General features: G+C 38.8%; 1 protein-coding gene across 1 annotated transcript; it reads left to right on the top strand.

The window, feature by feature from the left end:
• Positions 1 to 307: 307 nt before the first annotated feature.
• On the top strand, positions 308 to 18,055 carry LOC145493481 (uncharacterized). Its single transcript, XM_081472960.1, has 8 exons — positions 308 to 1,006; positions 7,392 to 7,599; positions 7,994 to 8,304; positions 9,839 to 9,979; positions 10,430 to 10,755; positions 14,076 to 15,221; positions 15,603 to 15,870; positions 16,476 to 18,055. Exons 1-8 carry the CDS (start codon positions 815 to 817, stop codon positions 16,878 to 16,880), a joined length of 2,997 nt encoding a protein of 998 aa, XP_081329086.1. The 5' UTR covers positions 308 to 814; the 3' UTR covers positions 16,881 to 18,055.
• The last annotated feature ends 4,958 nt before the right edge of the window (positions 18,056 to 23,013 follow it).

Raw genomic sequence — 23,013 nt, 5'->3', positions numbered from 1 at the left:
ATGTCATACAAATACAGGGAGAGGGGCTAGTTTCTTTCAGTGTAATGGTTACCGATGAAAAGCCAAAATAGCTTGCAGGACCGATCACTAGAACTAGCTTTCAAAGTGTTATCTATGTTAACGTGCTGCAAAATAATTAGGGGGGAAATTTGATGCTATAAATTGCCCCTGAACTGATCATACGATCAATCTACGACACATTAATGACATGCTGTCTCTAAGTAAAAGACGAAAGGCATACTTTCTCTCTCATCTTTTACCTCTTCTCCAAGAAATTCTTTATTACTCCACCGTCATTCATGAATATAGTTACGAGTCACCTTTCAAGTGGTCTCAATCTCAACTGCAAAGACGAGCACGATTATGATCAAAGTCTCCGACGTGGTTAAATAGTTCTTAATATTCGAAAGTCTCCTTGATATTCTAATCCGGCTTCAGGCGGCATTTGGAAGTCCCGTAGATAATTCGACACCTGGAACTGAAGCTGCAGCCTCAATATGGTGATCGAACTGATTATTTTGTGTTAGATTCCCGGAAAAAAGGTCTATCATAGATTTTTCAGCGCAAAATGAGTGTTACTAATTCATAAGAGAATGCTATGCACAAGAAGTAAATGACGACAATGACGTATCCCCCCGTATTAGTTTTTTTGAAAATCACTTAGTTATGCATCCTGCACACAAGAACGCAGGTGAAATTGTCTGTAGCTCCAGGGACGAAACAATAGTTCACATTGCATGAATACTAGCCCTCTATCGGTGTTGCAATGTAGTCATTCATCTTCACCCATCGAGTTACACACGATTTCTGTGAAATGGCTTCTGGTGAAATGGCTTCTGGTGAATCGAAAACCATCGAAGGAATCGACGATTTATTGGAAATGAGTGAATTGATTCAGGCGCTTGGTATTTCGTGTACAGGACTACAAACATTGGATGAGATGAAAACTCAAGTGAGAACGGCATTGAATCTTTCGGTAGAAAAGCCTAGCTGGACGGCAGGTCAGGTAAGAATTCTTCGGAAATGCAATTAGGAAATGCTGGAAACTGGGTTACGCAATTAATTGATGTCCACAGGAAACCGTTTCGCAACGCGTCTTACAGTGACAGCGACCGCAGTGAAATTAGTCGCTTTCCTACTTTCCCACACTGACGCTGTCACTGTAAGACGCTGTCATTGTGAGTGTAAGATACGTTGCTTAAAGGTAGTCGTATCAAAAAAACAAAACGAACGTTCTGTATATTTTCCCACTAGTCAAGATTAGAGTACTGATCGTAGATTCGGATTTTTCGTGCAATTTGTGGTAAGAGAATGTTGACAAAACACGCGGGTCTCCTTTCACTGGAATACCCGGAAGAGTAGCAGAAAACGAAAACTACTTCTCAATTCCGGAATTTTTTGAAATTGAATGTTTGTATTTAAGAAGAATTATATTTAGGCATTTCATCGCGGTTTGCAATTACGGGTGGCGTTTTTGTTTGATATTTGTCTGGTTACATGTACGTAAGAGGCAGATGTGTATTTTCTCCATGCTATTCATTGCACAAATGCTTTAAATTAAGGCGAACAGAATTTAATTTGGAGCCAGTTATCCGGAATTAGTGAGTGGTTTTCTACGAATTTTAGAAAAATTGAAACGGGTTATTGAAAGTGACCCATGATGTGTTGCTCAATCGTCTGCATAATGTTGTTGGTCAACATGGAAATGCTCGAAATTGGTTCTACTCCTATCTTTCTCAATTTAGCGAGTCCCCATGCATGGAACTTTTTCAAATTATTCTGACTTTGACTGCGGTGTTCGACAAAACTCCTGCGTTGGATCTTTATTATTTGTAATTTATGCGTTTAATCTATTTGCTATCATGGAGAAACAACTTCCTAACGCGCACTGTTTTGCTGATGATACGCAATTGCATTATAGTTTTAAGCCTGATGATACGTCCAGTCTGGATGGAGCTATTAGAGCTATGAATAGATGTATCAGTGACTTAAGGTATTGGATGATTAAAGATAGGTTAATGATTAATGATGATAAAACTGAGTTGATATTAATAGGAACTAGACAGCAGTTAGGTAAAATCAGTGATGTATACAATATCTCTGTAGGTGAATATGATATTTATTCTAGTTCATGTGTTAGAAATCTTGGTGCATGGTTTGATAATATAAGTTGCCAATGTCAATGCATGTAACTAAAATCTGTTATGCCGAGTTTTATCACCTACTAGAAGGATTAAGAAGTATTTATCTCGCAATTCGTTATTAACGCTTATTCATGCTTTATCACTAGCCCTTTAGATTATTGTAATGGCCTTTTGTATGGCCTGCCTAAGTCGCAAATAGTTAAATTGCAACTCGAGCAGAATGCTGCGGCTAGACTTGTACTGAACTTAAGAAAGTATTCGCATATCATATTACTCCCACGCTTTATGAACTTCATTGGTTACGAGTACAACATGGTGTTCATTTTAACATCTTCATTTTAACATTGAAAGCTATTCATGGATTGACGCTCAAGTATATCATAGAATTAATTAACACTATGCGTAGATCTACATATAATCGTAGATCAAATCAAACTTTTATTGTTAGACCCTCCTAGAGGGAAAATGCTTGTTGCTTGATAGATCTTTCTCTGTTGCTGCTCTATATTCATAGAATAAATTGTCAGCTGAATTACGTGATATTCAGACATAATCTATTTTTAAATGTGAGCTGAAAAATCATTTATTTCGTATAGTTTTTAAGCATATCTTGCTGGATTAGTTTTACAAATTTGAATTTTATTGTAGTATTTAAAGTTGTAAAGTGCTGTTGATCACTGAATGTAAATAACGCTATATAAGTTATTAAATTATTATTATTATTATCATCGTCCACGTAATGTTTATGTTTTATTATTATTATTATTATTATTATTCGTATTAAAAATGATTTCTTTAAACAGAAAACGGTACAAACGAACGATAAAATCAGACGTTTCGAAATAGTCAGGACTCCATTATCAAGGAAAATATGTATCAGATCATGCAAATTATAGCATTGAAGGCGATTTTAGCGCGAATGATTAACATAAAAGGGTGCTAAGATTCTGAAAATCTTTCGCACGAATAGTCTGAATGCACGTTGAGACTTGGCTTTAAAGTTCTTATAGGGTGTGTGCACGTGACGTCATCAAATTCTCAAATCCAAAACTCAAACGCCACTAAAGGTTTCATCCTCATCAGGCATAAGAGGTACTAATTTTATATCTGTTTACAATTTTCCAGCTCAATAGCGTCCTTTGTTTGGAAACCAGCGCAATTTGAAATTCAGAGTTATGGCGGTGCGTGACATAAAGCTGCGATCGCGTTTGTCGAAAAACATGTATTTATCTCGTGATTTTTAGCCGTTTAAGACGTTATAGTATTTGGAAAAGGGCTTATTTAAATACCTGTTTGTTCAGTGCAGATAATCAGTCTCCTAGATAAGTTCCAGATGTGTACAATATTTTCCGGCAGCCATATTGGTGTACCCAAGCGGAACATTAACATGGCGGCTCCATACTAGGCTCTGTAAATTTGCGCGGAACATTTTCACGAATATCTCAACCATGGGACAACCCACACTTCTTAAACTTGGAGAACTGTCTTCTTTATTTATCTTCTATAATATAACAGTTTCTTGACTTTATCCACTGAATGGTTTCTGATTTGATTTTTTATCGCGTGAAAATGAAAACAATCTATAAGGCAACAAGGTCTATAATATTTGGTTTCATTGAAAGGTATTAAAAGAAAGCAGAATTAGGAAGCATTGAGGCGAATTGTTATTTGCGATACATTACTAATAACAATCAGTGATAGTAAATGATTTATTATATGACTGAGAAAATTACTTTATTGCGATTGGCTGAGAGCAGACCAATTTATTGATTTATTCTCAATTTGCACTGCAGTGCAAATTAACGCTCGGGCGTTCGTAATTTTCTCAGTCACATAAAGGCTCGTGCAATTTTGACAGAATTTTTCAATACCTCTCATAGTGTAAGTCCTTAATTACACTTGCATTCAGACGATTACCTATACTTATCCCAATTATAAAGATTAATTATACACGGCCTTTAACTGATAGCTGTCGACGGGTTGTCACGAGAAGTACATTAGAGAGATAATCTTTATTTAAACACAGTTAAAGATTCGTCGGCTAAAACTACTAATAGCTAATGGTAAAAAAGTAATTAAATTTAAAAAATGCTGCTTTCCACGAATGCCGTGCATTATACATCTCTTTTCAGTAGGCGTTTAAACTGCCTCAGGGACTCTGCTTCCCTTAAGGTGGCTCAAAAGGGTTTCAAGCACTTATATTTGGATGGGTCGTTGTAACCACTCTTTATCACTTGATGGTATAATCATGGTATCAAAAAACTGTTCAATCATTGGTGAACACGTTCTTATCTTTTTCGTGGCACAATAGGTTACCATAGCAACAGTATGACCTCCTAAAAACACCCTTAATTACTGCTTTAGACGCTTATAATTCAAAAACGGCACGGTGAAATTTTTTTTATATTATCAACGTTTGATAAGCATGATAAGACGCAATTTTTGGCAAAGTTTAAAAAAATTCTGTACATGGGTTTCAGAGCCACCTTAAATTTTCGAAAAATTAAGGTGGCTCTGAATCCCATGGTTATCAAAAGTTGATAATATAAAAAAATTTCACCGTGCCGTTTTTGAATTATAAGCCCCTAAAGCAGTAATTAAGGGTGTTTTTAGGAGGTCATACTGTTGCTATGGTAACCTATTGTGTCATGAAAATGATAACAACGTGTTCACCAATGATTGGGCAGTTTTTAGGTACCATGACTGTAGCATCAAGTGATAAAGAGTGGGTATAACGACCCATCCAAATCTAAGTGTTGGAAACCGTTTAGAGCCACCTTAAGTCACAAGGAGGACTGTTCCAAAGAATGGCGCCACTAGAGCTAAAGCTATTTTTATAATAGTTTGTGCGCAGCAATGGAACATTTAGTTTATTCTCAGAGTCCCTTAGATTATATGCGGTTTCTTGGCTCTAAAATTTAGAACTTAGATATTCTGGAGCCAACCCGTGCAAAGACTTATAAACCTTCGTAGATCTTTAAAACGCTGTGTGACAGATGCCGCGTAGTACGATTGTCAAGCGTTTGTGTTTGGTAGTCGACGAGCTGTTCTGAGTGTTCTCCGTTTGTGGATTGTTGATTTGAACTGAAATATGTCATCGAAGAAATGTAAAGGTTCGTGTCTATCTGCAAGCGCGAAGAAAGCACTAAGAGGAAAAAGCCGGGGCGGAAAGGTTTCCAAAACAGCGATCAGAATTGGGCTGATGCTGGCTTGGGACAAAGGTTCTTGCTTTGAGCAGGAGAGGTTGCTTACACTGGACGAGGAAGACTTTTGACATTCTCCAAGCATATTACTTTATTGGTGCTTTCGCCGTTCGAAGCGGTAACGGCAATATCTCAACTCAATCGGTGTCTCGTGGGTTTCCTTAACGTTGTTTACGTGTGCTCTCTAAGCTGAAGGCATTTTAAAAATCGAAAAGGAGAAACAGAAGCGAAAATTATTTTCTTTCTAACCTGGACGCACGAGCAGTGTAATTCAGATCTCGAAAAGGAGCCCGCTTTGTAATTGATACGAGCTCTATTGTCAAAGTATAATGAGCCTTCACTTTATCAAGGCGTCATTATTTTCACACGTTTTGTTTTTTAAATTATCATCGGCATTACACCGGAAGAACGCCCCACAGTGAAGCACACCTTTCGAGGTCGTTTCCGGTGAGTTTTTAACGTTTTTCGCTGAAATTTGGAGAGAATGTCGCCCGGTAATCAGGCAAAAGTTTCTGCTTCTTTCAAAAGTTATGACTATTTTAGTGAAGAGAATGCCTGTTTTATGAACTCTCAAAGTTTAACTGCGTGTCAAAAATAAACCAGACAAATATAATCAAAAATTCACGACATGGTATTTTAGAGAAAGGTGCCGAGAAGACTTAGCGATGTTTATCGCGTCCTCTCGCTCAAATTCGACCGTAAACGAACTTCTTTAGGGAGCCTCTGTACTTTGGGAAATAGAGCGCTCTATTCGGAAAAGCTTAAATTTTATTTTATTTTAATAAGTGTATCTTCGTAATCTACAATTCTTAAGCTATCAGGAAGTATATACCTTTCTGGAGTTTGCGTCAAATGTCCGACCGTAAAGCGACGCCAACGAATGATGGTCATTTGGGAGTATACTGTTACCTTAAGAGTAGCTAAATGTATATGTATTGCGTGAATTTTGTGTGTGGAACAGGATCACAATCCCTTTTGCTATCCTTTCCTCAGCTCTCAAGGGAACACGTCGCTCCTGTTCAAAATACAAGCAATTTTCCCCTCTATTGTCAATGTATGATCATTGTGCCGGGTTGTTCACACCAACATTGAAGGAGAGAGTAGTTCGTATAGTGTGATCGTCCGGGTGAGGGTAGTTCTGAAAAGAACTGTTGTTGGTGACTGACGTTTCGTCAACCTGAGCAGAAGTCATCTTCAGAGTCAAGTGAATAGTGTTTGTCAGTCGATGATGTTATAAGTCTGGTCCGTTGAACGTTATTGGTCAGTTTAGCCATGATGGTATTGGCTGAAAGACTCGTGTTAATTTTTTCATCGGTCATTGGTGGGAAGTGTGGTCCGCCATCATGGGCTCGGGAAACGAGGGCACGATGCGCCCGGGTTTGAGATTTCCAATCGATTCGCATTTTTTCCAATCTGCCACATGTTTAGCCCAAGCTCGCCGGCCATAATGACCCTATACTGCGGGGTTTTTGCGCGTGGGATAATGCACGGAGTCTCTTATTCTAATCAAAGCTAAAACCTATTCACCGCAATGAAACCCACTTGCGCTAGTTTTCAGATGTGGCCTGTTCGGGAAGGGCGGCTGTAAAACAAGCTACTTAAGATGAAGCATTATTGCTGATGCAGTAGGGTTGGATATGTTATTCTCAAAGCCATTAATAATTTATCAAGTTTAAACAAAGGAAATCATGATCGTGACGGTGTTTGGATATCTGATCTTAATTAGCATAGATTTTTACAATTCTGTTTCTCTGTTTTTTCCTCCGTTTTAGTTTCGATTAAGACAATATATCAAACGCTCAAGGCAGTGTTTTACCACATTTCCAAACACCTCGAAGTTTGTCAAAGATACTCTGCTGCGCGTCGTATTTTCAACTCTCTTCTCGGTGTTTGGAAATGTGGTCAAACACGGTCTTTCGTGTTTGATGTATCACGTCATATATACTAGCATCAACATTTTTCAGTCGAGAGACTGAAGAGGTAAATTCGATTCAAGAACACGTTTGATTTGAGCTATGAAATCGCGTTTGCTTTCACGTTTTAGGCCTTTTCCATTTTAACAGAAGCAAGAGAAGAAGATGGCTTTAAAAGACAAGCTTTACTTAAGCTTTACTCCGATACCGAGGACTATCTGAGAAACCTAAATGACAAACTTCTCAATTTGCTGAAGAAGAACGTGGGCAACATTGAAGAGAAGATAGGAAATCACCAAGCACACCTGAAACGGAAAGAATATTTCCTTCTTGTGGCAGGTAAATGAGACAACGCAACTCTAGTTTAAAAAGCGGTTTAATTACGAACATTTTAAAGTAAAAATGTGCATTGACACAACATGAATTTCGAGCATCGAATTGATTGCAATTTACTCAAAAATAGGAAATTTACGTAGCTTTGACTTTGTCAGTACACCATGCTTAGAAATATTCCTGAATCTGTCAACTTGCAAATGTTTCCATTATATGAAAGGCAATTTCTTGACAAAAAAGAAAAAGGTCAAAAGGTAATTAAAAAGTGTCAAAAAAAAGGAAACACCACTCGCATTTCGTGAATTTTGCAGCAATATAATTCCATTCCAAACAGATCTAAGAATCAGACAAGAAGCTATTATGAAGGTAATCTAATAATTGACAGTTAATACCTTTTAAGGTGAGACAAGCTCTGGAAAAAGCACCTTGGTTAACCTTATTCTTGGAGAGGAACTACTTCCATATTCTGTACTCAGCAAAACGTCCACTATATACGAATTGAAATATGGAGAACAACGCAGAATCGTGGTCCACTTTAAGGACAAGGATCCAGAAACAGGGCTTCCAACTATGGAGTTCCCTCTAAAAGCTGCATCCTCTGAACAAAGCTATCTTAAGCAGATCTCTCATTATGTTCACGCGACGAGTGATCGAGATAAAGGTTCACTTTACAAAAAGGTTGAACTCTTTTGGCCTCACCAACTTTTGAAGGTATTCATTATTGATGTCGCAATAAATACTGTCGAGCATTCCACCCTCAGGGGAAACGGGTAGTGGTTGGTGGGAGAAATGGGAGGCGAGGGCTTGGTCGCTTAACGGCGATTCGTGTAGTTTTTAGATTACATTGACTGCTAAGTTAACATAGAATCAAGGCGAGACAATCATAATAAACGTGTGTTGGAATTTTTTTCATTAGTCGTGAATTTCTATTTCGTCCCTTATCTGCCACTCGTGTTTTCCAAAAGAAAAAGCCAAACAACGCGTATTAAGTTTTGGGTGGTGACTTAAAAGGGCTAAGGACAATAGAGAACTTTCTCATCGGGACGACCAAAAGGTGGTCGCTGCCGCATAATAGAAGCGCACGTCGTTTTGGTAGGACAGCTCAGGTTTGACTGCGGCCCGTACTGCAGGCGCAGTCGCCGTATGCAAGGCCATTTACAGTACTGTATTTTACGGACAACAATTTCGGGACTTTGACAACTGGCCGCCCAACAAGGGGTGGCCGCTCAAGAGCCAATTCCGTCTAAGATACGTCCCTGCAGGGAGTCATGGACCGTAGTTGTATTCATCATCTTGGACTGGGTATATGTTTTGACGGATGACTACAACTACCATGAGTTTCCTACAAACGTGTGTCATAGAGGGAACTGGACGTAGGTGGCCGCTTAATTTAGGTTCGTCTGTAAATAAGCGGAGCTCTAGATGAAGCGGGCCAGCGGAGCACCATGGATAAAGATTTTTGGATAAGCCATAAAAATATACCGAGAAAATTTGGCTATTGCGTCACTGAATGAGCGAGCGTTCATTCGTCCATACAGACACTGGAAGGAAGAAGAGGGAAGTCACATGATTCATGAAGTGATCAACGAGAAAAATAAAACGCGTTTTGTGTGTTAAGAGAAATCATAAAACTGTAAACACAGCGGGAAAAAAAAGGTTGATTCGCTTATCTATTGAAAAGATTAGTTCAGTTCAGCCTTCCCTTCACAGCACAATGACTTTAAACTAAATAACATAATGATTCTCCTCACAAGGTCTTCTTCAGCAAAGTGAACTCCGCTGTCACGTGGTTCAAAAAAGTCAGGGGGAGCCCGTAGACTCAATCTTAGTTTAATACCCTCCAAATATATCGCGAATAACAGATAATGGGGTTTTCAACTGGGTAGTAAAAAGAAACTAAAGCATCACTTCGATCAATCACAAAAGACGTAGACAGTCCAGTGAACCAATTAAAACTCGAAGCAAACACATGTAGCTGACGCAGAGTGCGAAAAACATGTGCGAGTGAGGCGCGATTGGTTTGGTTTTGACTGTGCGTGGAGAAAAGAAAGTGTTGCGAATGCAAAAAGAAACAAACGCAGATTACTTTCGACACTCAAGAGAAAACCACTTTAAACATAGAAAAAATTAAGTCATTCTAATTTCATAATCTACCCGTTGTGTTGATCATCTCATACAGTATATCAGTTCATGGAATAATTGAAAGAAAAAATAGCAGCCCACCTTTATATTCTCTATATTTCAGAAAGGCGTGGTTATAATTGACAGTCCGGGTATTGGTGAGTCTGACATCATGGACGGGATGGTTACGCAGTATTTGCCTCAAGCATTTGCGTTCATTTATGTCATAAACAGTGCAAACGCTGGAGGAGTTCAGAGAGATAGAGTAAGTATTGAAACTGAATAAAAGTAGTGAAGTTACTGAGTATTTGCACGATGAGATTTTTTCCTGAAATCGGCAGACATAGGATTACCCATTTGTTTAGGAGGATCGAAGGGGACTCTGCTCGCAGGGTAATATAGTACGGGAGGGTTCAAATAGAGAAAAAAATAGAGGTTACACGCTCGCCCGGCGCTAAAACAAAGAAACCCTATGCCTAAGGCCCGAAGGCAAAAGTTTGTAAGGCAATTCTCAATAGGAGGCAGGACGCACGGTAACGAATCGTACACTCTGATTGGTTCTTAGCACCGTCCGGATTTTCCTATCTGCCCACGGCCACGGTAACGCTTTGGCTCCCACTGCGGGCGGAATCGTGGTGTTGATCTATTTTCGTGAATAAATTAGCAGAAATCGTCACTTCTTTCCCTTTTTTTTCCTGTTGCTTTTGATTTCCAGCTTGAAAGGTTGCTTGATGAAGTGAGGAAGAAGACGATTGAGGGACAGGAAAGATCAGTCTTATCCCAGTGTGCATTGTTCGTGTGCAACAAATGGGACCAAGTTCCGGAAAATGAAGTAAGCAAGGTCCAGAATCACGTGATCAAGAAGCTAAAGAATTGTTGGCCTGGTATTGATCCCAAGTCACAGATAACCTATATCTCAACTAAAAACGCCATTATCGCTCAGAACTACGGAATTATCACCGATGAATTTTTCTCCTTGATGAGTGGCATCAGGTCGATGGTTTTGAAAAGCATCAAAGCCCGGCTGGAAATGCACTGGAAGTAAGTATTTAAATATGTTTATTGGTAGAATTCCTAGCTAGGACCAAACAAACAAAAATGTAACCATTTAAATCGTTTTCACCTGACGCCATCACTTTCTAAAGTCAAAAACTAAAAAGCCACCAAAGTTTTTATCCTCATCAGGCACAAGGGGCAGTCAGGAGTATATCTATATCTGTTTATAATTTTACAGCTCACTCAATAGCATGCTTCGTTTTAATTGGAAACCAGAACATTTTAAATTTCGGGGTTATGGAGATGCGTAACACAAGGCTACGATCGAGTTTGCTGAAAAATATATAGCTAATCTCATGATTTTGCGCTTTTTAAGAAGTTAGAGCATTAGGAAAAGTGCTTAAGTAAATGCTTGTTTGTTCAGTACTGATAATCAGTTGCCTAGATAGCCAAAGTAAGCTCCAGATGTTTACACTATTTTCTGCCCGCCATATTGGTGTACCACGGATGTACACCAACATGGCCTTTTCATACTGGGCTCTGTAACTTTCTGCAAAACATTTCGACGAATATCTGAAGTTTGGGGATACGCACAAGCCTAAAACTTAGAGAAGTGTCTTATTTAGTTATCTTCTATAACATTACAATTTCTTAGCTTTTTCCAATGGATGGTTTTCGATTTATTTTTTTATTGCGTGACAGTGAAAACGATCTGTACACTCAAGTTGTCAATTTTAGAAACCAATATTCTGGAATATAAAATATTGTAATTTATATAATAACCCAAGCTATTCTCGCATTTTGATTGGTTCTCGCCTAAGATCTATTAGAGCACAGACGCACGATTGACGTCATTATTACAAAGTTTTTCCCTCTGTGTTTTAAAATGACGGAAAGTTTTGAGAATTTAGCTAATATTTTACGCGACTGGGCGAACGATAGGTCTTGCCGAGGCATTGAACAGGTACAAGAAGCAGGAAGAAGAAAGCAAAATCCGTTTCTTTTTTTAGAAAATCCGAAAAAATACTCGAGCAGTCTCAGTCGGCAGTCGAGCGAGACTAAACCAAACACAAAATTGGTCTTGAAATTAGCTTACTTTAGGGTAAGAAACCATTACTTAACTTAACAAACCCAATAAACAAAATTTTATCAGATTAATTTATTTAAAAAATTCAACTTTTCTCAGTCTCAACTTTAAAATGTTGACACAGATTGATGTCTGGAATGAAGCATCAAAATATCACTTCTTAAAATCAGTTAAAATAAACACATAAACTGCTTCCGACGCGAATGTTCCAGTCCGTTTCAGGGCTCAGCAGCGAGGAAAGTATAGCTCACTACAGCTCACGGTCGACTGTATCGCAGCTATAAGGTGTCTCCGACACTATATCAAGCTGATCTGAGAATCACCAACCACAGAGGACACAAATTTCCACCGTCACTAGCGCTCCTTTCATTCAAAGTTTGAACCGAATGGCCTCTAGTGTTGATCGCCACCGCAAGTTTTCCTAGCGTATTTTTGAACTCCCGCAATATTCAAGGTAACGTCCAAGGTTTTCGGCTCACAGGGCAGCTCTGATCACAAAATTAAAACTGACTTGACATTTCCAGTATTTTCTTCAAGATTTGCAGATTTCGTAGTTCAATTCTGCTCTTGCTGTAAGTTTTCATTCCACGAGAAGCGACGCTCGAGTCAAGTTTGACAGTGGAGTGATTTTCCTGGACCAATCACAATTCTTTGCTACGCATAGCAACCAATGAGATTGCTTCATTTTGTATAGAAAATAGATTACGTCAATTGGCTTTTTTCGTGCTCGCCAAAGTGGGCAAAGGCCGGCTTTCGAGTTATGTTGAAAAATTTTGAAATAAAAAAAGCTTTATCTGTAGTAGTTTGCATGTTTCGTAATTATATAAAACGACTAGATTCCATGTTGCGGTGCGTCTGTTCAGTAATAGATCACAGAAGACGTCAAAATGTGGTAAGAACATCAGTGACACACTCGGGTATCGCCTCGTGTGCCACTTTTTTGTTCTTACCACATTTTGACGTCATCTGTGATCTATTACTGAACAGACGCACGGCAACATGGAATCTATTTGTTAAATAAATTATGCACGTCCTATTCTACCTCAAGAAACGACATCAGATCATATCACATATGTGTAAATATTTACTCAGTAGACCTAGCTGTGTTGAAATGAGTATGTTTGCTCGGAATTTCACTAATGTAGCTTTTTTCATTGCTTTTACAGTAGAACTCCGTTAATACGGTCACTAACCAGCCATGAAAATTTGGCCGTGTTAACGCGGTACGGTCAAATTTTATAACTGGTATAAATTTAGTAACGTTTAAACAATTGCACTTCTAAATAATTGTTCTTTAATGTCTTTAATGAGCATCCGGAATGCAGATATAATTAAAAAAAAAACTTCAATCAGTACATAACATATTAACAATGCAAAGACGAACATAACTGGTTTGACTGGTAACCGTATAAACGGGGTAAAATTATATAGGTTTATACAGGTTGGAATTTCAGAATGTGGTCGTAGGCCGTATTAACGAGGTGGTCGCATTAACGGGGTTTTCTTATAAAGTAAAACAAAAGCGTTTCCCCGGGACAAAAAAGTGGCCGCATAAACGAGGTGGCCGTATTAAGGAGGTGACCGTAAGGCAGGGGTTCCACTGTAGTTGTAAGCTAAGATCGTCTTAAAATAGCAAAAGCTTCCAAAAACGCGTGTGTTAATGCGCCTTATCTCGAGAACGACCACGGTGAACCCCCTCCCTTGTTTAAAAAAATACCTGTTAGTGAGACCGTTTTGGGCGCGAACGTCCTTATAATTAAGGAAACAGGAATATGTTCACCGTTTGAAATACGTTCGCTTACATCACCTTGGTACGATAACGAATCTGAATTTACGAATTTCTGAAAATACGCAACCGACTGTAACGAACAGGGCGCTTGAATGAAGTTTGCACCATACTGGCTCTTTAACAGCTATAACATGACATGTAATTACATGGCATGTATCTATTCTATCTCGGCAACAATTGTGCTCCTTAATCCCTCTCCTAAAAGTTAAATCAAAATGATCGATTGAACAGAACTTAGAAAGTGCCCTGCAGTTAAAAAAAAATCATTTCAGCTGTTTCATAAAAAGAAGTCGGCGCAAAACTAATTCAGGTATAGCGCTCTTGGCTCAAATTGACTCGGTCGCTTATAGAGAACAAATGAGATTAATCCATCGCACCATGATAATGAAAATACTACTCTGAACCTTTAACTTGCATGCATTTTTATGTTCGATTGGGAAAGATGTTAATTGATATTTACGTTTTATTGTTATTCTTATTTTTTTGAAGATGGCTGGATTACTTGCTCTCACGATTAATTTATCAAGCAAAAGCTTTTGTGATGAACGCTTCCAGAAATCACGGAGAGGTCGCTGAACGGATGGATTCGATTAAGCGCCGTTTGGTCCAGATTGAAGAAAGAGAAACTGAAATGATGGAAGAGCTTGGTAACCACTTGGATGCTCGTGTCAAGAGCGCTGTTGATGAGCTCTCCGAGTATCTTAAGTCGGATGATGTCAAAGCTCGCTTCACTACCTGGACCTTAGACGAAGTTCCAAAGGCAGAGGGCTCCTGGGAAGAAACTAACAGCAAAATCACGAAAGCGTTAGAAAAACGGCTGCGAGAAATCATCGAGCATTGGGAAGAACATCACCAAGTATTTTCAGATGCTCGCAAGTCCCTTGTGCAACGCTCTAAGCAGCGGTACAACATTGTTGTAGGGCAACTGAGGAATCTCCAGTGTGCTGTAACAAATGATGACCTGGATGTTCCCGAAACTGTTCCTCCTAAACAAGGCTTAACTATGGCGGAAAAGGTTGTCATCGGCGTCACTAGTCCAATATGGGTTCCAGTTTCCCTAGTTACGCTGTTGATTGGCGCCCCTGTGATCGGAATACTTGCGATTAAAAACAAACTGAAAAATAGAAGTGAGATCAAGAAATACGAAAGAGACAAATGTGCTTTTATGGCTGAAGAATCCGCAGACTACCTCGATGATGCAACAAACGAAAGCGAGCTCAAGGTGTTCGTGGAGAACCAAGTGAATGAGGCTAAGCTGTGTCTGGAACAAATTGAAGCCCGTATTTCCGAGCTGATCGAGGCTGACAAGATGTTATATAAAGAACTCGGTGATGTAAGGCTTTCACAGATAGAGATACAAAAATTGTACCAACCAATCGTGGATGAAGCTTCTGTTATCAGGGGACATCTGGCGGCATTTGCATTAAATGGCATCCGTGCCATTGACATCAGCAGCGAGGAGTTAGACTGGAAAGAAGAGAGTTCTTCACGTCTTGGATTTGGTGTGTTTGCCACTGTGTACCAAGGGAAGATGAAAAGACAAGGGAACGAGCAGACTGTAGAATTAAAGGTTTGCAACGAAGCGCTTGATTCCAAAAATGCAAGCCTTATCATGGAAGAGGCAGAACTTTTGAGGTAAGGGATTCTTGAGTTTCCCGAACTTCGTCCTTCATGCATGTAAGAGCTAATTGAACTACGAGTGGAGAAAGGTTTATCTGGTATTTCAGGGCTCATTAAAAAGGAGATACTTTGTAGAATGATCTTGTGAATTGCCGCAGCAACGCAGCATAACTTTTTCCTTAACCTGGGGTGTTTTTTCCACTTATTCAGTCTTGTCGACTCTATTTATGAAATTCAGAGTACTTCGGTTCCTACTCAGATGTGTGTGGTAGACGATCGATGTACTAAGGGGCGTAAGATAAGAAGGAAATGAATGTAACATAACCTGGAAGCTTAAATAGAGCAAATTTTGCATTAATTTTATGTATATTGCGTGTTTTTCATTCTCTTGATCAGAAAATTGGACCATCCTCACATTGTAAAGTTTTATGGCACATCCCTTCTCAAGAAAGAGGACACCACAAGAGTGATCTTGGTAATGGAAAAGTGTAAAGGAGACTTGAAGAGTAAGATCCTCGATCACCCAGAAGCAACGCCAGCAAAAACCACGAATCCTGACGTCTTTAGAGAAGTATGTCGATGGGCGAGAGAGATCACTGATGCTCTTACGTTCATGCACAATGAGGGACGTGTTTACAGGGATCTCAAGCTAGAGAACATATTGGTATGAGGCTGAAGTTTTTGTGTTAAGCCAATTTAAAATTACTGACCTAAATATTGCTGAAAATCTTATTCTGATTTTCTGTAAACTGAATTTGTTTTCGAGTTTGAAAGGGCAAAAACGCCATGAAACCTAACTAAAATTCGATAATGAGTTGAATTCTTTCTGGTTTTGAGAACGGAGTTGTACATACACGAGGACTCTTGGACACTTTCTCTCAGCAGAACTATGTAGTGGGCAGTGGGCAGTGGAAAATACCAAATGGGAAACTAAAAATTGGAACTTCTGGTCAGCTCTTAACCAAATCCCCATTTTCCACTTCTCTTATAGATACCCATGTATATTTTCACTATATTGGAAACAAATGCAGGTTTTAAAACGTTTCACCTGGCAATCTCCCATGTAGTTGAAATTAATTGAGTTAAAGAAAATATAATTGTTAACTTAACTGTCGTCCGTATAGTTTTCAAATCCACACTCTTTCAAACATTTTCATTAGATCCCGAAAGTATAAAACAATGAACTATCTTTGTAGGTGTTCCTTTAAAGAAACTGTTTAATTTGCGAAGTATAATGAAAATGTATGTGCTCCTTGGTTTACATTTAAGCTATCAGAAGACAACTTAGTGAAGATAACTGATGTTGGAGTTTCTAAAGAAGTGAAGGACGTCACGGGTAGTTTGCAGGAGACCTTTGTGTACATCGCACCGGAAGTATTTCATTCCAAGGTGTATGACAGCAAAGCAGACATATACAGCTTTGGTTTAATGCTGTGGGAGATGTGGTATGGGCAGCGGGCCTTTGCTGAATTCAAGGGCCCAATGGCACTTTTCTTCAGTCGGGTGGATGAAGGCTACCGTCCGAAAGATGTGGTAGGTAGCAAGAAGCCTCCGGCCCAATGGAAGCAATTGATGATCCGGTGCTGGGAGAGAAATCCAGAGCAACGTCCTTCCGCAAACGATTGCAATCAAGAACTCACTACACTGTTCCAGGACGTTGTTAGACCACTGTAATTTAGTCAATGGTTTGATCCATAGGACGTCCATGGAGCAGAAGATGCACTCGAAATGACTATAACTTTGATTTAGACCATTCTCTTCTTCCTGATTGAAGGAAATATAGGCGAAAATTTTTTCCTCCAGTCAAATACGATTAATAGACAATTCAGGAAAAACATGGATTTTGATTTCGGTTTCGTAGGCTTTCGTCTGATTAGGAATTAGCAATGAAACGTTTTTTTCTTTCTTGTATCAAAGAAAATTTAGAACATTAATAGCTTTTGATACTGATGTAAGAGGCACAGGATAAATCTGTTTGTCAGTATAGTCTTGAGCACCAAGTGCTTAGTATCAAGAACTATGCTACTCCTTCCTCTACCCCTATCTGGGGGAGTGCTTTACTTCATGTATACGATTTATAAGGATGCGTTATTGGGCATTTACTTTTGAATTGGGTGTTGCAGTGTTTGTTCGTATTTTATGAAAATCCTATTTGTTAGATAATCTGTAATCATTAATTATCACACCCTAAACCGCAGCCACGTGATAACACCTTTATATTTTTGTACATAGATTACTTTTGTTCAGTCCTATTAAAGCAGTTGTGTAGACCACATGTCCCGATTCATCGCCTACTCTATAGTAGTACTCCAAACCAGAATACACAACAGGTGTATAAATCCCTCCGCTTTGGTCTGGAACAAAGTGTGCTTTGGAAATCCGAAGGGAGAGACATGCAACGAAATTTCAGTCAGCTCGCGATACAGATTTTTGTTTTTGAGCAGATGAACGCAGCAGAAAAACCATTACATATTCTAAAGAATAGAAAACTCCTTGTTAAAACTATATATAGTTTGAAATAGGTTGTTTGCTTGCCTATATCGAAGGTATATATGTTTAAAGCGTTTTTCCCAAATGTGCAGTTTACAATTAGTCGGGAAATATATGCTATGGTATAGAGAGTAAGGGTTTCCCGCGACACTTGCTGCCAACTGTGCAACGACCATTACATGACTGATCATTAAGTAAAATGGATCGGGCAGGGGTTAAAGATTTCATAGTGGTCACAGGCAAATTGGTCAAATCAATGATCCACTGTCTGCAGGTCACTGCTTTTTTAATGTTCCTCATGTCCTTACTGATCCTATATGTCAAAGCATGTATCAAAACAATATATCCAGTACATTTTACATTTCCCCCGTTTTTATACCTCCCTAAACTTAACGTCAAAAGTACCAGGTACCTTTGTCTTTGAGTGCTTGGAACCGCTACTAGATTCAAAAATCGTGTACGTCTAACCCGTTCATTGTTATCAACAGGCTGCAACCCTTCTAAACTGAATCTTTGCTTTGACCAGTCAACTTCCCTTCTTTGGAGCCGTCATGTAATCTGGTGCATAGGTCTACAATCAGGACGTGAGAGTTGACGAAAAGTAAATTTCCACCAGGGGTACTAAAAGGAGGTGAAAGACTAAATAGATGTTTCTTGTTGGCTGGAAAAACCAGCATTTTATTACACAGCGCTCTCACGTCGTTACATCTCACTGAATTTATTTAGGTATAGGAGAGTTGGTGGATCCCTTTAAGAGGGAGGGGAACAAAACAATAGACGACCCCCCTTCTCGATACTTATCTGAAGATGTGTGGAGTGAGAATGCTTTCCACTCTCTATGATCGTGTCCCACGGGTATTAAAGCTGAGCTCTGCAATTTACGCTTTCTTTTCGAGTATTGTGAATAACCGGTAATTAATGTTCCCCCTCCTGCTAGCGAACTTCCTCGGAATTGTTTGCTTTGATGTATGGGGGCATGAAATATTTATTCTCTGGCCCGAACACACTCTAATGTAGGTGAGGTGTCTCCGCATGAGGAGGTTGCCCAAGGAAGATCTTTGTCTTTGGTTTGTATTTTTACATTTGAAATTTGGAAAATTTGTTTGAATATTGTAATTTCAAGCATGAATTCTACAGATTGGTGACTGTTTTTTTTGTTACTTTAGTTTAACTTAGGTAATTTGCTTTAACTTTGGCCTATTCTGAAACGGGAGCACTCTTCTACGTTGGATGGCGCCGTGCATTAAAGGTAGGAGCGCTGTTCCCTTTCAGAAATGGTCCAAGTTAAAATTAGTCAATTCTTGCTCAGTAAAGAATGTTTGTATGCACCGGCCGTTATGTCTAGAGCTGAGAAACGCAGGAAAATTAATACAACGAGCAGAACAAACTGGCAGACAAATTAAAGTTTGTTTATTAATATATTTATCAAACAGCGCAGCACTAAATTACACCATTATACACTTCATTGTGTTCCATTTATTCACAAATAACATACTCTATATCCGTGGTACGTTACACCATAGTGCGTTATCCTGTACCACATTTCATTTTGACTTCTACTTTAATTTGCTTACGTTTTTCTTTAACTAACTACTTATTCTTATAGCTCCGTCAATTTCAAGAGTGATCATCTTCCCTGGTCATTCACTTATACACAAACAGCCAAAAACTAGCCATAAAACTGGACGACATTCCGTATCGTCATGACGGAACTATATTTCTATGAAGGCTCATAATTTCTTCTTGAGCTGAGGCAAAATGATTATCAAAAGTGAAAAGTGAACTGATCAACATGACACGAGCGTGGGACAAAGAAAAATCTGCGTCCCCGACAGGAATTTAACCCATGATCTCCCAAACACCGGGCGGGCACTCTATCCACTGAGCTACGAGAACTCATGGAGAAGAAGGTAATTTAACTGAGTTCATATGTGACAGGCAGGGCGCTTTTATGTAGGGCGGTGAAACGAGCGAGTCCGAGCTAAAAGGTGTGATGCAGTAGACTGGGGTCTACTAAAACGAGCAGATTCCGCTTACTTACACTGGAACTTAAATTTCTAAAGAAATTCCACGAAACTCCCTTCTATATGAAGAAGGAAGGCTTTTGGTGCACTTTTGTTCTGAGGCAATGGGAAAAGGTTGAACCTTACTTTTACTTTTACTTTTAGTTAAGTTTAACTATCAGCCTGTATGTTTATGTTCCAATTTTCTTGGAACAATTTTAGAAATAGCATGTACACGTCATCGCTTCTGCGTGCATTGCATGCCGTTTATTTACTATGTTATGTAAAAGCTATCGATCTTCAACATATGTAAAATTTAGAGTGGAGTAATGTGGAGTACTCGTAAAAGAAGCAGCGGATCACGGCTTGGTCATGATAAGCGGGACATACCTGCATTCGACACTGTCTTACTTCACTCAAATTTGGGTAGCCTTCGACGAAACTACTTAAGCGGCATTACAACGGACATAAACGAATTGACTTTTGGGTCTAAAGCATAAAAAAAGGCTTTTGAAAATACACCACTGATGGCTCAAAAATAAAGAAAGAAAAGTTGGTTTCTGGTTCGTCGAGAGGAGATTTTTGGCAGCCATTGATCTCACCGGAAGCGCGGAAGAAGCGCTCGTGCCAGTCTTTCTCCGCATCACACATTGGACCAAGAGCGGACTGCCCGTTTCACCGCCCGGCCTTTTTCCGCCTTGGTGACAGCCGTCCTGCATATTGCCAGGATCAGCACTGTCGAAGCCGATAACGCAAACCTATCTCTGCAAATACAAGCTTAAGCCTATTTTATAACCTTATGATGCATTGAAATATCCGTGATCGTCAATATATAAGGTGGCTCACAAAGGTTTGTGGCATTTCTTAACACCTTTTCTTTAATTAATCACTGCTACCGCTCTTTTTTTCAGCTAATGCCGTAATAATGACTCAAAAATTTCCTATCATTGTTAAAAAATAATTTGGATAATTTTTGGGTTGCAAAATATCTCCATAGCTGTAGTTGTGTCGTCAACAAACTGCAGTAGATTAGTTTCCACGCCGTTAATTTCTATTCCTCCTATGTTTTCCTGAGCTCTGACAGCAATGGTCAAAATTTCGACTGCGATCAAAAAAAAGGTGCGGATGAAGCGGGTCTCCTTGTCGCGCTAAAAAGAGGGCTATCCATTTACTGGGAAAGCCAATATCATTAAGTCTATTTTATTCCCGAAAATGATTTATCCGAGCTCCATGCATTTTACCTGTTGAAATTGTAAAAGAATTTCAAACTAGCTTTAATATTTAATTTTTGATGGAATGGAAAAGACAAAGTTATTCGCCTCTCAACTTATCCACCTTATGAATTTGGTGGTCTTAAAATTATAGATTATTAAAGTACGTATGGTTAAATGAAGAAAATTCGAAATAATGTCTAAACCTTGTTTTTATCCTTACTATTATCTGAATGTGCTCTATTTGTATTAGAAAGCAGTGAACGGTTACACTAAAAAAATAAAACTTTTGGCATAAAACTTGTAAAATAATGTAGTGTAGTCAACTCTTAAAAAAAAATCGAAATAACTTTTAATCTTTATTAATATTTATAAAACTTTTATTTTGAATTTGTTGTATTTGTTATGAAAAGCAACAAATGATTACAATGAAAGTTCCATAAGAATAGTGTAATAAGTCTCTCTTTCTTCTCTTCTTGACCCCCACTGTCGTTCCATGTGTTTTCTTTCGACGTGTTTATATTCTTCGTTATCTAACAGCATTATTAACAGAACTAAAAGCTTGAAAACTAGTTCACATCCCTCCTCATCCGAAATCATCGCGGCGCGTGTGCAGCGTCTTGTCGCGGCGACTTGTTTTGGAAGCTGTAAACACGGAGCGACTCGTCGCGGAGACCTGTCACAGCGACCGGTCGCTTAGTATGTGTCTCGGCCTTAATTGTTTGCAATGCATGATCATTGTTTCATCTAAGTAAGCCTATTTTTACTTACTTGGAATAAATTTTTAGGCTGCTCTGCATGGATGAGACTACAAGATTGTTTATACCACTTAACAGCTGATCAAGTTCTCAGTTATGACACCATACGTCTGAGCGAGCTGAGCTCTTTGGCACGACAAATAAATGATCGGTGACTGCTCATCGAGGTCTTCAGTGGCACTATGATCAGATTCTCGATACCCATTTTTTTTTTTACATTTTCGTACACAAGAGGTCTTTCTTAGATATCTTGGCAAATTTCAATCTATTGCGAAGTTGAAGAACATTAGAACTCTTTTTCTGGACCTTTACTTCCGAGAATTTACGGCCACGATTAATTTTCCCTGTTCCAAGTCTTGGTTGAGAATTGGAGAAAATGACGTCATTTTCTAAAAAATACCTCACGGGTTGAAATTGTAAAAACAATTAGTACAGCAATTCGCTCAAAGAATAACAAAAACTTTGGCTCATACATTCGTGCAATTTTCTACATGAATTGTTAACATAATTTCAGCCTGTGCAGTATTTTTGAGAAAATGACATTATTCTCTCAAAATCTCAACTAAGACTTGGAACAAGGGAAATTAATGGTGGCCGTAAATTGATATTTTTGAGATTTTCTTCCAGGGTTGTCTTGGAGTTTCCCAAGCTTTCCTGAAGGGTTTACATGATGACGTCATCTTCCTACTGCTTAAAGAACCCCGCTGCCTCCTCATAGAGTTTATACAAAAGTGTGCATCTGTCTTGCCAGCTTCCGATAAAACTTGACACCTCTAGTGAATACAAAAGAGTGAAAAGCCAGACTGGATGTTCTCCAATTTACAAAGATGTGATGTTTTTCCCTCGTAGCATTTTACAGATATCGATTCCACTGGTTTCATTTAATTAATTCGTTTTTATGCAAATAGTTTAATAATAAAAATAATATGACTCCTCGATCTAGATTAGCATAACGTTTGCCACCAATATGTTTATGTTTTGTTTCATCTCGTTTGCCATGAGGTACTAATAAATAACGCATACTTACTAGGGAATTTATAATACTTAACTTCTCCAACTTTTCGTTTCGATGATCACTCTAGATCTTCCAAATATTCACGCGGTCTGGTCTTAATTCCATCAACTCCTTTGTATCCCTTTGTACTAAGACCAAATGATTCATTATTTTGAAGAGGTCCTCCATTTTTCGATTTCGTCTATTTCAGTTGACATTTTTCCTCTATCTCTGTAACCGTCAGCCCTTAAAGAACTCCAAGCATCATTGGCAGTCAATCTGTTTATATCAATGCGGGGTGTTAATATGGAAAGGAGGGGACTCCTAATATCTCATACAAGTACAGGGAGA

This window comes from Orbicella franksi, chromosome 7, assembly GCF_964199315.1.
Source record: "Orbicella franksi chromosome 7, jaOrbFran1.1, whole genome shotgun sequence".
NCBI classification, from domain to species: domain Eukaryota; kingdom Metazoa; phylum Cnidaria; class Anthozoa; order Scleractinia; family Merulinidae; genus Orbicella; species Orbicella franksi.
The sequence above is the reverse complement of the archived record's forward strand: the minus strand, read 5'-3'. Positions and strand labels throughout refer to the sequence as shown.

What these genes read in the sequence shown, in the direction of transcription:
- LOC145493481 (XM_081472960.1), top strand. Translation starts at nt 815, where the DNA reads ATGGCTTCTGGTGAAATGGCTTCTGGTGAATCGAAAACCATCGAAGGA. An exon ending in GAGGAGTTCAGAGAGATAGA is followed by an intron (nt 9,980 to 10,429) that starts GTAAGTATTGAA and finishes TTTGATTTCCAG; the next exon opens with CTTGAAAGGTTGCTTGATGA. An exon ending in GAAGAGGCAGAACTTTTGAG is followed by an intron (nt 15,222 to 15,602) that starts GTAAGGGATTCT and finishes TCTCTTGATCAG; the next exon opens with AAAATTGGACCATCCTCACA.